General features: G+C 36.3%; 3 protein-coding genes across 3 annotated transcripts in view; 1 reads left to right on the forward strand and 2 right to left on the reverse strand.

The window, feature by feature from the left end:
• LOC131544177 (carbonic anhydrase 4-like) overlaps positions 1-15,192 on the forward strand; it is a 144,113-nt gene that overhangs the window by 55,376 nt on the left and 73,545 nt on the right. The window lies entirely within an intron of this gene.
• On the reverse strand, positions 5,345-5,800 carry LOC131544197 (histone H2B 1/2-like). The gene has a single exon (XM_058782257.1). The coding sequence runs from the start codon at positions 5,765-5,767 to the stop codon at positions 5,393-5,395; it is 375 nt and encodes a 124-aa protein (XP_058638240.1). The 5' UTR covers positions 5,768-5,800; the 3' UTR covers positions 5,345-5,392.
• On the reverse strand, positions 6,598-7,000 carry LOC131544202 (histone H4). The gene has a single exon (XM_058782261.1). It carries the CDS (start codon positions 6,951-6,953, stop codon positions 6,642-6,644), a length of 312 nt encoding a protein of 103 aa, XP_058638244.1. The 5' UTR covers positions 6,954-7,000; the 3' UTR covers positions 6,598-6,641.

The following is a 15,192-nucleotide window of genomic DNA, read 5'->3' on the forward strand; positions in this document are numbered from 1 at the left end:
TGCTTACTATAACCCAACCTCCCTACCTTCTGTAAAAGCAATTTTGCAGTTTCATGCCATCTCAATCCATTTCCATACAAAAATCTTTGTGCAGTTTTTAGTCTAAAGGCCCCTATCCGGGAAGATAAATTAACAAGTCTCTGACCTCCCACACAAAGTGGGAGATATAGGGCAGCAGCTCTAATCCAATGATACCCTGACCAAAAAAAAAGTCCAGAATTATCTTCTGCACACTTGTAATCAGTGCCTTTGGTGGATTTAAAACCATAGCTTTATGCCAAAGCATAGAAGCAACCAAATTATTGATTACTAAGACACGTCCTCTATACGACATCTGAGGAAGCAACCATCTCCATTTAGAAATTTTTGCACATACCTTCTCCTTTACCCCTTCCCAATTCTTTTCTTGGAATTGTTGTGTGCCAAGGAAAACACCCAAAATCTTTATACCATTACTTCCCCACTTCAAACCACCAGGTAGACAAGGTATATTTTCCTCTCTCCACTGCCCCACTTTTAAAGCCTCACTTTTATCCCAATTAACCTTTGATGAAGAAGCCTTCTCATAACACTTCAAAGCCTTTATAATTATATGTATATCTTCTTCATTTTTCACAAAAATATTAAGATCATCTGCATAAGCCGATACAACTAAATGAGAATCAGTTATACAGCCTCGTAAACAAAAACCAGTCAAATGCTTTCTTAAAAAACACAAAAGAGGTTCAACAGATAGTGAATAAAGCTGTCCAGAAATAGGGCAGCCTTGCCTTATTCCCCTTTTTACTAGTATTGGTCGACTAAGGCCCCCTCCCACCTTGATCATACAAGAAGCATTACTATAAAGAAGACTCACCCATGCAATAAACTTTTCTCCAAACCCAAAAGCTTTGAACACAGAAAACAAAAATTCATGATCTATTCTGTCGAAGGCTTTCTCTTGATCTAGGGATAAAATTCCAACACGTTGGTTATACACATTACACACATCCATCACATCTCTCATTAAAAACAAATTATCCATTATAGTACGATCTGGAATGCAATAGGTCTGATCCATATGTACAAGTAAGCCTATATAAGGCTTTAACCTATTAGACAAGGCTCTAGAGAGAACTTTATAATCAGTACACAAAAGAGCAACAGGTCTCCAGTTCTTAAGTTCCATTAAATCTCCCTTTTTAGGAAGTAATGTTAGAACAGCTCTTCTACAGGAGGCTGGGAGTACATTGTCATCATACGAGCTCATTAAAACCTCATGCAAATCAGGTCCAATAACCGCCCAGAAATGCTTATAAAAGTCAATAGTGAGTCCATCTATTCCAGGTGCACGTCCAGATGCCAATTGATTAACAGCAATAGTAAGTTCTTCCAAACTTATTTCCTTATCCAGTTCAGCTTGTTCCGTTTCACAAAGCTGAGGAAGACCTTCTAAGATATCCTGAACATACTGCTCATCACATTGTTCCTTGTCATACAACTTTGTATAGAAGTCCATAGCGCATCTCCTCATTTCCGCTCCATCTGTTGTTACATGACCATCTGAACATTTTAGACATGACATGCGCTGATCCTTCACAGAAGTCTTCTCCAAGTTGAAAAAGAAAGTACTTGAGGCATCCATATCTTTTAATTGAATATATCGTGACCTCACAAGTGCACCTTTCACTTTTTCTTGCAACAAGGTCCTCAACTCCAACTTTTTTGCATGCAATTCATTATTATTTCCATAATAATCTCTTAGTCTCTTCTCCATTTAAAAAGTTATTTTCAATGCGTCTTATGGCCCGCTCAACCTCCTCTATAGCCTGTTTTAACATAACAGAAGAAAAAGAGGTATATTGTTGACAAAAAATTCTAATTTGAGCCTTCACAATTTCCCACCACTGATTTAAAGACTCAAATGAACTTTTTTTAACTTTCCACTTATCCCAAAAAATCTTAAAGTTCTCACAAAAAACATAATCTTGCAGTAGTTTGTTATTAAAATGCCACTGAGATCTATTAAATTCTTGCTTTAAGAGAAAAGTCACAATAATAAGATGATGATCAGAGAAACCAACTGGTCTAATAGAGCTATCAATTAACTTAGATTTTATTTGTCACAAGGGCTTAGATCTATCTAATCTGGCTGCACTCACTCTTCCATCCACAACCTTCACCCATGTATATTGTTTTACATTTGGAAATTTAATTCTCCATGCATCTATTAAACCAAAATGAAGTAATAACTTTTTAGGTTTTACTGGATTGTAAATGAGGCTCTTCGCTAATCCTATCAATATTGAAATCAACAGTACAATTCCAGTCTCCACCTAAAATAAAATAATCACAAACACTTTGTTCAAGGCTTTCCTTTATATTATTAAAAAAATCAATTCTTTCAGTCCCAATATTAGGTGCATAAATATTAATAAAACAATAAATTGAACCCTCTATATCAACTTTAACCATTAAACCTCGACCTTTAACTAACTCACAAGAATTTAAAATCTTCATTTTTAAACTATTAGAGAAAAGCACAGCTACCCCTCCACTAACATTACTCCCATGACTTTAAAAAAGTTGACCCCCCCCAAAATAAACCCCACTCAACTTCATCCTTTATAGTGCTATGTGTTTCCTGGAGAAAAATAACATCAAGTTTGTTCATATGGACTATCTCCTTCACCAATTCTCTCTTCTGCCTGTCCCTTCCACCATTTATGTTTAAAGATCCTACTCTTAAACTCCCCATAGAGAAAAAGAGAAAAAAGGACAGATAGAAAAATAAGAGATGCAAACTGTGCAACATGATCAAGACAGACATCACATATTTTTTCCTAAACCTTTCTTACATTTTCTAGTTTTACTTGCCTTGGAGACCTTTTTTAATGCAGTGACATGTTTCCTCAAACGGTACCTCTTCCTTTCATCCAACAAATCAAAACCGGCCATCTTTTGCAAAATTGCAACTGACCTAATACATTTTTCTGTCTCAGCAAAAAAATCCTCAACCTTAATAGACTGTCCAAAAGTTTCATCGAGAAAATTATTAATTTCCTCCAAAGAGTACAGATCTCTCGACCTGTTTACCCCATCAAAACTTTCTCCATCTGACTCGTCCTGTTCCATTTCTTCAGCATCACTTTCTACTTGATTTTTCTCAATTGACACACTTTCTACATCCTTCTGGTTATCTTCTACAACAACATCCTGCAAAACAGGCATACTTTTACCCATGTCCCTACTTGCATTTAATGTTTCTCCTGTATTTTCAACATCCTTTGAACTCCCTCCAGCTTTATCAACGAGAACTGGATGCTCTAAAAGCCCATCAGCTTTCTCATTTTCACTATTAGTCTCTACCACCTCATGAACCATACTTAACATTCGTTCACACTGAGAAACAGAATTGCTGCTGGAAGCTATAGCTCTTTGACCATCAACTTCATCAGGTTGTTCAATAGGTCTCTCTGCACGTTCCACTTGTTGTCTATGAGGGCAATTAAGACGCTTATGTCCCACATCCCCGCATTCAAAACATTTCATACTACCTGAACTAGCATACACAGTGTAGTATCCTCCTCCATGCTTTATCTTAAACTAAACATCCAAAGACTGTGTCGGAGCATCTAAAAACATAAACACTTGCCTCCTAAGCGAGATAATATGTTTTAAACGGGCATCTTTACAACCGAGAGTCACCGTCTTAAAACCGCTTTCAAATTTTCCAAACCTACGCAATTCCTGTTCAATCAATTCATTAGGAATAAAAGGTGGAACACCTGAAATAACTACTCTTGTTGAGGGAACAGATAATGGCGAAACTTGAACAAATATATCATCGACAAAACTCCACTTTCAATCAAAGTATAAACCAACCGTTCCTCTTTCAAAAAAACAACAGTAGCTTTATTCATCCGAGATGCATAAGATATATTGTCATGGCCAACCTGTTCGCCTACCGCAAGCAAAGCCTCTTCCATCGTGACCCCAGGATCCGTGATAAACCTAACCCCATGTCCAATGGACAACGGCGGCGTCACACCGGACGCCATTACCCGCAAACTTTCAAACAATACTACCAACACACTTCTCCACCGTAATCAGAAAAGAAAAAAACAATAAATGATGTCTTACCTGCCTTTCATACGTGTGAAAGAAGGAAAAAATCTCACCACAACTGTGTACCACAAACAAAGCAAGACGCTAGCTCTCCATCCACATCCACTCAAACCAACGGAAACCGGAAGCCGGATCGGAGAGAAACAAATAGCTCTAGTTTCACCTGAATTTAACCATAAAAGCAACTTAGACAAACTCTGTTATATTCTGGGAGAAAAGGAAAAGTGTATCCACCTGGCAGCGCAGTATGTGTCCTCCTGCCATCAAATGAGGGACAAAGGCTTATCCCCTTTCCATTTATAACTGCTCTCTGTATTCATTTAATCATTTATTTATTTTTTAATGATTCATTTTTTTTTACCTACATGTATAATATGGACATATGTGTTTCCTCATGATTTTATTTATCTGTATAATATATGTATTGCTTTGGCAACATTGTGATGCTACACAGTCATGCCAATAAAGCTAATTTGAATTGAGAGAGAGAGAGAGAGAGAGAGAGAGAGAGAGAGAGAGAGAGAGAGAGAGAGAGAGAGAGAGAGAGAGAGAGAGAGAGAGAGAGAGAGAGAGAGAGAGAGAGAGAGAAAGAGAAAAAAAAAAAACACCCAAAGGGCCGGGAAAACAAACCTCAACAATGAATTTTTAAATAATACATAGGCCTGTATCCTAGGGATGTGACAATATCTCCTTGACTCTTACTACCCACATAACTAATCATTTAACAAACTTAAATCTAGACTTATTTTTTTATTATTGAAATAGTTCTGTTTACCACATCAGCCAAGAAACATCTTGTTGAAAGTACTGTTTTGTCCTTGTTTGATTACGGTGATGTGAGATATAGAAGTGCATGTAAAGGTGTTCTGGAGTAATTAGATGTGTTATATTATGAGGCAGTTACACTAATTGCACTTTATAGTACACATCACTGTGAATTATACACTCTTTTGAGTTGAACAACGCACACAAGACAAGAAATTCAGTAGAATGTTTTTTATTCATAAAATTCTGTTTGGTTTACCTGAACATCCTCAAATGTTACGGAAACTGCATTTTAAAACAGAAATCTGCATTTAAATAATGCATTCCCGCAAATAATAACTACAGACGTCAAGAATCAAACTGCATTTTTATAACATGACTTGTTATAAACTAAAACTTAAAGTTTAGCTATTTGACCAAGTGTTACATTACAGTAGTTAAGATATTAGAAGCTCTTTTAACGAGTAGATGGGTGGCTCTTAAAAGAGCCTTTGGGGGTGTTTAACAGCCTCAGGCTGCTCTACTTGGAGCTGGTGTACTTGGTGACGGCCTTGGTGCCCTCAGACACGGCGTGTTTGGCCAGCTCCCCGGGCAGCAGCAGACGCACGGCGGTCTGGATCTCTCTGGAAGTGATGGTGGAGCGCTTGTTGTAGTGAGCGAGACGAGACGCTTCACCGGCGATGCGCTCGAAGATGTCGTTGACGAAAGAGTTCATGATCCCCATCGCCTTGGAAGAGATCCCGGTGTCGGGATGAACCTGCTTCATCACCTTGTAGATGTAGATAGCGTAGCTCTCCTTCCTGGTCTTTCTGCGCTTCTTTCCTCCCTTCCCCGCGGTCTTTGTGACGGCCTTCTTGGAGCCCTTCTTAGGCGCGGACTTCGCTGGTTCAGGCATGATGCTGCTGACGAGACAATGATTAGAAAGAGCCGCACAGAGCCGTTTATTCACTCACCTATGCTAATTTACACAGAGATGTGGAGGCTTCTGATTGCGTGTTTCCACAGACCACACCCATAAACTCGACCGTGATTGGACAACTGGAAGTACCTCGAGAGGAACGAGGGCCAATCACAGGCGGTGAAATGATAGCCCCGCCCATCGCTCCATGTTTGAGCGACATCAGCCCCCACCACTGAGCTTCCTCTGTTTTAATTCCCGCTCTTTTTTTCAATAACAAATGGGCCTAAAATATCATATAAACCCTTATAGACCGATTGAAATAATTTGTAGAAAAGAGCAATAATTATTAAACACTTTATTTTTCTCTGCTGTCCCGCCAATTTTACTTATGCTCTCTAACTTAAGTATCACCGCCATCTCATGTATTTTTATTTTTTTTATAAATAACTTAAATAAATAAAAAACAGCTAAACATAGCGAATCAGGACGCTGTATAATGCAAAAACACATGCTTTGATTGTGTGCCTCAAACACCTGACTTATACGAGCTCCAACATCAGGATCAGAATGAGTAAGAGCTTTATTAACAGGTGTGTTTTCAGATTCGAGGAACTTAGTAATACAAGCTTTTTCAAAAACTTAAAAATAAACATCAGTTTCTGGCTCAACGTTATGAAAACGCGTATATTCTCGGTACAACACACACACCAACATTAAACTAGTTTCAGTTTCTAAAACAGATTTATAAACTAGTATTGTGTATCGTTTCTTATTTCTATCTCCAGCATAAACCAGCAACATGAGCTCTTTCTGTGTCGGTGTGGGTGGCTCTTAAAAGAGCCGTTGGGTTTGTTCTGATTGAAGGCGTTTATCCTCCGAAGCCGTACAAGGTGCGTCCCTGTCGTTTGAGCGCGTACACGACGTCCATGGCGGTGACGGTCTTTCTCTTGGCGTGCTCGGTGTAGGTGACGGCGTCGCGGATAACGTTCTCCAGGAACACCTTCAACACCCCGCGGGTCTCCTCGTAGATCAGACCGGAGATGCGCTTGACGCCGCCGCGGCGCGCCAGACGACGAATGGCGGGTTTGGTGATTCCCTGGATGTTATCGCGCAGCACTTTCCGGTGACGCTTAGCGCCTCCTTTCCCGAGTCCTTTCCCGCCTTTGCCTCTTCCAGACATGATTCAGATGCTTCTTGTTTCAATCTAAGCGACGAATAAGAATAAGGCGCAAGTGCTCCAGGAAGGCCTTTTACAGTTGCTTACAGGACCTAACTGAAACCAGCTCCGCGTCACGTGGTTAACATTGAAATTCATATTTTAAAATTTTTATTTGGCTAAGATGATTTATTACATCATATATATATATATATATATATATATATATATATCCTTTCCCAAAATGTATCAATGTCAAACCTTAGACAGATGTAGTGCAGTATCCTCTCTCATCTAGTTACTTGATATTAAAGACATAAAAATATTTAATTATAAAATTGTACGCAAATAAAAGCAATCAGTTTTAGTGAAATATTAAAATTTAAATAATCATTCTTATTAATAAATGTATTATATTTTAGACAAAATTAAATCAAATATGTAATTGGGAAGTATGTAACAACAACTATATTGCCATTATATTTATTTTATGGTATTTATTCATTTTGGCATAACAGACAGTTCATGTAAATTTACCTATACAGAGATGCAAACAGGTAAAGGGGTAAAAAGGTGAGAACTGGGGGCATGATCCACAAGGATTTTTTTTTTTTATGTATATATATATTTGTTTTACATGCACATGTGTAGATAATTCCAGGTATTTAAAAAAAAAAAAAAAAAAATATATATATATATACACACACACACATTTTTTTTTTTTTATTACCTTAACTTGTAATTTTACATTAAAAAAAAAAAAACAACAACATATTTTTGCAACATTTTACAAAAATCAAGATTGAATATATTTGGTCAAAATCCCATGTTATAAAAGATGAAGTGCAGGCTATTTAAGACAATATTGGATGATTAGACCTAAAATGCAAAATGTTTGCCCTCTCTTCACCGTTCCCACATCTCAGACCTCAATTACAGAAAATATTACCCTTCATAGACAATTTAGTAAAGAGTAAAGAAAATACTATACAAAACTTGCTAGCAGTTACCAAGTGGTTATTAGCCTTACTTCTAAGCAAATCTCATAGGTCACCTATTTTGCTCTCAAAAAAAAAAAAAAAAGTTGTTGTTGGTGAGGAGTTTGCATCTATGCTATACTCAAATTGCACTGCAAAAATATTTGCCCTAAAATGCCATTATAACAAACAGCATGTTTGTAGCATGCCATCTCTATGCTACACTACCTGGCTGTTACGCGGTTCATGACAAATGCAAAGGGTGTTTAAAATGACAACTTTAAAAAAAAAAAATAAATAAATAAAAAAAAAAAAAAATATATATATATATATATATATATATATATATATATATATATATATATATACACTAAAAGAGTGTTTGCACTGTGCAAAAACTTTAATGAAGAACAGCAAGCAAAACAACAACAACACACTCAGAACTGAAGAGTGCTTGACGAGTCCAAAAGTGTGTCCTCCTGAATGTTTGTATGCGTGCGCAGCGCGATCTCGATCTCACAAACCAAAACAATAGACATGATTTTTTTCAGGTCACATGTAAAATCATATGAATTATTATGAAGATTACTAAACTGAATACGTATGGATGACAGTTGATTACAATAATATTTCAGTTTATTTCCATCATTAGTAACAGTTTCCTCTGTGAGGTAAATAAAGTTCATATTAGTCGTATATTAATAATACTTAATTAACTTTGTTATTGTAGTATTATTCACAAGTAAAAAAAAAAAAAAAAAAAATCACCATGTTTCCAAATTCTCTACCCCAGGTCCAAAAGAAATGTAAATAATGTCCAAACTGAAAACATTAAATACTTTTGTGATCTTATTTTCAAAAGAGAAATACTGTCATGGATGTTTTCAGAGCAGCGGTCACCTTTTTTCATTCTAATGGGAGAGATGGACTTTTATTTGTCTTTTGTTTATTATTATTTTGTGCTGTATTGTTGGTTACGGTGTTATTTCTGTTTCAAAAGCTAGCAATGAATAACACTTTAACATCTAAAGAGTGTTCATGTGATTTAATACATTGGGAAATTAATAAATGCATAATAATCGTCATAATCGTAAAACCGTGATTATTCCTCAGACAATAATCGTACCAGCAAAATCTATAATCGTTGCATCCCTAGTCATCATATCAATATTTTATTTTCCTAGTTGTCTATTCCGAGACTGCAAGGACTGTCTGGAGTCAAGGCCTACCAAAGGAAGGAACCACTTCTAGCCACTCCCTGCCAGACCGTCCATGCGAGAGAATCAGTGCTGATATCTGTGAAGTGAATGAGCAGCACTACTTAATAGTCGTGGACTATTTTTCAAGATATATCGACATAGCTCACCTTCAGGACTTGTCAGGGCAAACAACACGCGCTTGCTTAAAGAACATGTTTGCACGATGGGGCTGTCCTAACGTTCTCTTCACCGACGATGTACCGCAGTTTAGCGGAAGGGCTTTTAAAGACTTTGCAAGAGACTATGATTTCCAGCACTTTACTTCGAGCCCTTATTATGCCCAGTCAAATGGAGAAGCTGAGAGGGCAGTGCAAACAGCTAAGAAGATCCTGAAACAGTCTGACCCATTCACAGCTTTGATGAGCTTCCGAGCTGCACCCATTCAAGCTACAGGTGTAAGTCCCGCACAGCTTTTGATGGGTAGACAAATAAGAACCACAGTTCCCACGTTGGAGTCACACCTGCAGCCGGAGTGGCCCGATCTTCAGCAAGTGAGAGAGGCAGATCAAAAGGCCAAACGGAGCTATAGAAAGTATTACAACAAGAGGAACAGTGCCCGATCGTTGCCTGAGATTCCACCCGGTACCTCGGTGGCAGTGAAACTGGTTGATGAAAGAGAGAAATGATACTACGATAACATCACCGAAGAGGGGGAAAACTAGGTCTGGACGCGCCGTTACGATTCCACAGAGATACAGAGATTATGTGAAAATAAATTAGAAAAGGTGAAATTGAATATTGTTATAACCTACAGTTTCACTAGTTCAATGTAACAAATGTTAAGTAACTCATAAGGAGGGGTGATGTAGTATAAACAGTTTAGTGGTGTTTCTGCAATATGCCTCTTATCCCTTAGGTGGCGATAGAGGGTTTAATAAGGGAAGTTTTGTTATAGTCCTGGCACTAGTTGGGAGGCCTGTTGGTTTGTGCTGTCTGAGTAGTCACAAGTGTTCCTGTATGCTGAAACGATTTGATGTTAATAAATAGGAGACATTTACGAAATAAGTTGCTTTCTTGAAACATCAGACCTGTCTGTGCTGTCGTCCTGAGAGTCTGACTCTGAACAATCCTGGACAGTCGTATTTAAAAGCGTCTCCGGAGCCCCAGAATCAGACGCGCTGACAGAGTGATGGTCTGAATAAACACTTCAACCCTGCTACAGCTACAGATGCGTATGTTTGAGACATGTTTACCGTCTCAGATTTGAGACATATGGGCATATCTAGGTCATCAAAGATCAGGTTATAACAAAGATGTTTTGAGCTCTACGGTTGGTCTGCTTCATGACATGATAATATGAACTACAATATAATTTTGTTTTCAAGGACAAGAATAAATATTCATTAATTATTAGGGTTAAAATTCTGGCATCGGTATCGGCGAGTACTTGAACCCATGTACCGATCCGATACCATTTTTAAACAAGACCTATAGTTATGCGCGCTAGCTTTGCTTAACGCAGCAAATCGGAAATCAGTTCTTCTTCGCTGTTCAGAATGCAAACACAGGAAGTTGTGCTGTGTTGCCACACAAGCAACCACTATTTAGAGCAGCGAAGAAGAAATACAAACGTGGTAGCACATTACCAAATGTTTAATCACTCGCATATGCGACTAAATCTTCACCCTGGGCGACTAAATGATGTCTAATATTATCGTCCCTGTTTTGATTTCAGCAAATCCGTTCGAGCCAATGCAGACAACGTGATTAATATTCATGAATCCAGCAGCAAGTTAATCACTAGTGCCTTTTATATTGTTCTTAGTATAATTCATAGTATGATTATCTTATCAGTATTATTGATAGTTTTTCCCCATTTTTACAGAAACACTAAATGACCAAAAAAGCACCACCACCAGTCCTAAATTCAGTTAAAATTACTCGCCAGACTATCTATCTATCTATCTATGGTGAAGCACACCCAAAAATAATTGTATTAATTCATACAGGTCTAGTAGTACATACAGCTGTACCCAGATACACACCCAGGTATCGGATCAGTACTCGGTATCGGAATCAGTATCGGGAAGGGAAAAAGGCTATCGGAACATCTCTATTAATTATTCAAATTAATTTCTCAATTGCAGGTCAGGATGTCTGAGTTCGACTGACAATAGACTAATTAACAACCAGGTTTTCTTCCTTTTTTACATGAACAACTTTGGTATTTATCCAGAGTTATCCAGAGTCATGCTGGCAAGAGATATGAGTGGTTTTCTGCTTTTCTTGTACGTGTTGTTTGATGAGCACCTTATATGTCTTTAATTTTATCCAATAGATTCTGGTGTATGAAATCAATAAATAGTGCAGTATACTCTCTCTTTTATTTAACGTAAATATTGCTAATTTACCCAATATCAGGGTTAAATACACTGTTAAAAATTGTCCTGTTAAAAAACAGTAAATAACTGGCAGCTTGGTTGCCAGCAAGGAACTGTAAAATTAACAGTATCTTACTGTTGGGTAAAATTACAGTTGGTTACTGTTTAAATACTACAGTATACTATTTTATTTAACGTAAATATTGCAAATTTACCCAATATCAGAGTTAAATACCTTAAACACATTTTCACCATCATTTGTAGACCAAAAAAAAACAAAAAACAATGTTTTCAAATTGTGAATTTATATTTATACTTACAATACTTAACATAAAATCATGTTGAACTATGTTGTGGGTGAGGAATACAATCCTTCATGTATTTGCTTATTTAGGGAAAAACATAAGTAAAGATTTGTCTCTGCATTGAAATTATCCGTAAAATAAATAAATAAATAAATAAAATAATAATAATAATATTAATCTGTTAATATATCATGTGATAAATAAACTGGACTATTAAAACATTTAACATCTTTTTGTAAGAGTTTAATTTATTTTAAATATAAAAATAAAATTACAATTATGATATCTGTGTTAATAACTATACATGTTTATTAAGGTACATGCCACGCTTTGATGACTGTATTTAATATCATATTTAAAGCAGTCTGTACAGTATGCAGTACTGGAAAATGACATTCAGAGCTGTATTCAAATATCTATAATATCCATAAACATTAACATAAATCTTGCTGTAATCTTTATATGATGTTTATAGAAGGTGTTTCATTGTAATACTGTAGACATCTCTATTTCCGTCGGGTGGTGAGAGGTCTTTCTACAAAATAAATAATTGTACTGATCTTCTTTGCACTGTAATGATTCAGCTTGTTAGAGATCGATGTGAATCCTCAGGTTCTGTGATGTTCAAAACTCACCAGCTCTTCTCACACAGATGATCTGAAGAAGAATCACAGTAGGAGCAGCAAACACTGCGATCTCAACAATAATCACAATCACTGCAGGACAGAACAGAGAGAGAGAAGAGAAGGAATCTGTGAACCTGTGAATTGCTTATTAACAATGAACAATTATTGCCTTGATAGTTTCAGTGCATGCAAAGCCATTCCATACCTCTGATTAATAATCCAGCATTCATAGAGAACACAGTTTCTGATATGACAGCTGTATCTGTGGATCAATATTAGTTAAAACATAACGTGACATTAATAAGACATGCAAAGCTGAAGCTGAGCAGCTGAAGTCATCTCAGTGTTTGGGGTAATGATCCATTTATCTATATAGGCATTTTAGAGATGCAAGAACCATAGACATAAAGATTAATTTTATCCCCATTTGGCTAAACTGCATTATTTAATTATAAAAAGACTGATGAAGTGTGTCAGAGATCATGTACCTTGTGTTGAGTTTGAGCTGCTGACTGAATCCTTTAGACCTGCAGAAGATGAACGTTCAGGACAAAATTAATTATTATTATTATTATTATTATTATTTCCCCAGACATACAGTAACAGCTGTGAGTAAGAGTCAGGCAGCTGTAGCTCACACAAACAAGGAGGAGAAACACAGTCAGATATAAATGTATAAGTGTGAGGTGAGATGGTGTTTATTTGTCATGCATTAAATTTTAAATATTAGCCAATATTTAGCAGTTTTTAAAAAGGCACGTGTTTTCAGACATGTTTGTTATCTATTTAAAGTAATTAAGGTGTAGATGAGACAAGTGTATCTATGAAGGCATCACTGATGATCTTTGATAATGGAAGTAAAACTTTACTGAAAAACCCTTTTGATCAGAAACAGCGCTGATTACAATATAAACACATGAAGTTATTTATACATCATTTATATGAGACTGAAACACAGTGAGCTGCAGACCATGAACCTTCAGTTTGTCTATAAAGTGCAGTATTCAAACTTAAATCGTTATAATTCATGAACGCTTTGGAACACAGACCTAAGGTTGGTCTCTTTTTAAAGACAATCAGCAGAACAAAAATGAAAAAAAAAAAAAAAAAGTTATAGAAGTTTAAATTTACTGTAAAGAAAATGTACTTGTACTGTTTTTATTTTATATATTTTAATAAATATTTTACAAAATAGCTTTTAATCAAAAACTGATATAAAATTAAAGCCGTGTGTCTAAATAAGTAGCTTTTTTTGTGTGTGTTTTTCAAATTTGAAGTTAATAATAAGTAAATAAATTAAGGTTATGATGTAATTTTTAGGCGTTACACCACAAATAGCCACCGGGTGCCATTCAAACTCCATTTATGTCTTTTTTTGTCACAAATGTATACATTTATCTCTAAACATTACTTCTATCAAAAAATAACCACCAAATATGGAATCTGGAGACTCAGGTCTTTCCAACAATATTTATTTTGTCAAGATTATAAAAGTTTTGATTCTGAAAGACAGCAATACATTTTGTAATATGACACTAAGGGGAGGAGCCTGCTAGAATATTTTAAAGTACCCTTTCTATGGTGAGGCAACGTCCGATTTGAACTGAAACATGTGATAGGGAAAAAAAAAAAAAAATTTTGTGAGAAAGGTCAGAACTCCTGTTATATGTTTTGAGGTGCGCTCTTGTCATAAATCTTTTACTGTTCATAATAATTTTAATAACAAGCAGTGGTAAAATATCTATTTAGGAGTCTTAGACCTTTCCAACGATATATAGTTTGTCATGATTAGATTAGGATTTAATCGTAATATATTGAAGTAAACTTGTGACAGTTAAGGGCTTAAAGAAAATGTAGTTTCTTACCTGAATACTTGACAGTATATGTGGCTGAGGTCTTCAGCTGGTTTCTCTGTGTAACCTGACATCTCCACTCTCTGTTGTGATCTTCATTCAGGAGTGTTGTAGTCAGAGAGATGAGACACTGTTATTTAAAATGTTATTTTCAGTCTTGAGGTCAAACAGCATTTATAATAATAATAATAATAATAATAATAATAATAATCATCATCATTATTATTTTAAATGTTATTTTTAGTCTTGAGGTCAAACAGCATACAGGTGCTGGTCATATAATTAGAATATCATCAAAAAGTTGATTTATTTCACTAATTCCATTAAAAAAGTGAAACTTGTATATTACACACAGACTGATATATTTCAAATGTTTATTTCTTTTAATTTTGATGATTAGAGCTTACAGCTCATGAAAGTCTAAAATCAGTATCTCAAAATATTAGAATATTACTTAAGACCAATACAAAGAAAGGATTTTTAGAAATCTTGGCCAACTGAAAAGTATGAAAATGAAAAGTATGAGCATGTACAGCACTCAATACTTAGTTGGGGCTCCTTTTGCCTGAATTACTGCAGCAATGCGGCGTGGCATGGAGTCGATCAGTCTGTGGCACTGCTCAGGTGTTATGAGAGCCCAGGTTGCTCTGATAGTGGCCTTCAGCTCATCTGCATTGTTAGGTATGGTGTCTCTCATCTTCCTCTTGACAATACTCCACAGATTCTCTATTGGGTTAAGGTCAGGCGAGTTTGCCGGCCAATTAAGAACAGGGATACCATGGTCCTTAAACCAGATACTGGTTGCTTTTGGCAGTGTGGGCAGGTGCCAAGTCCTGCTGGAAAATGAAATCAGCTTTGCCCTGAAATGCGACACATGTCTTCGGAGGGAAGATGCTTGTTCGATATTCATATTAATCAAGGA

This window comes from Onychostoma macrolepis, chromosome 07, assembly GCF_012432095.1.
Source record: "Onychostoma macrolepis isolate SWU-2019 chromosome 07, ASM1243209v1, whole genome shotgun sequence".
Lineage (NCBI taxonomy): Eukaryota > Metazoa > Chordata > Actinopteri > Cypriniformes > Cyprinidae > Onychostoma > Onychostoma macrolepis.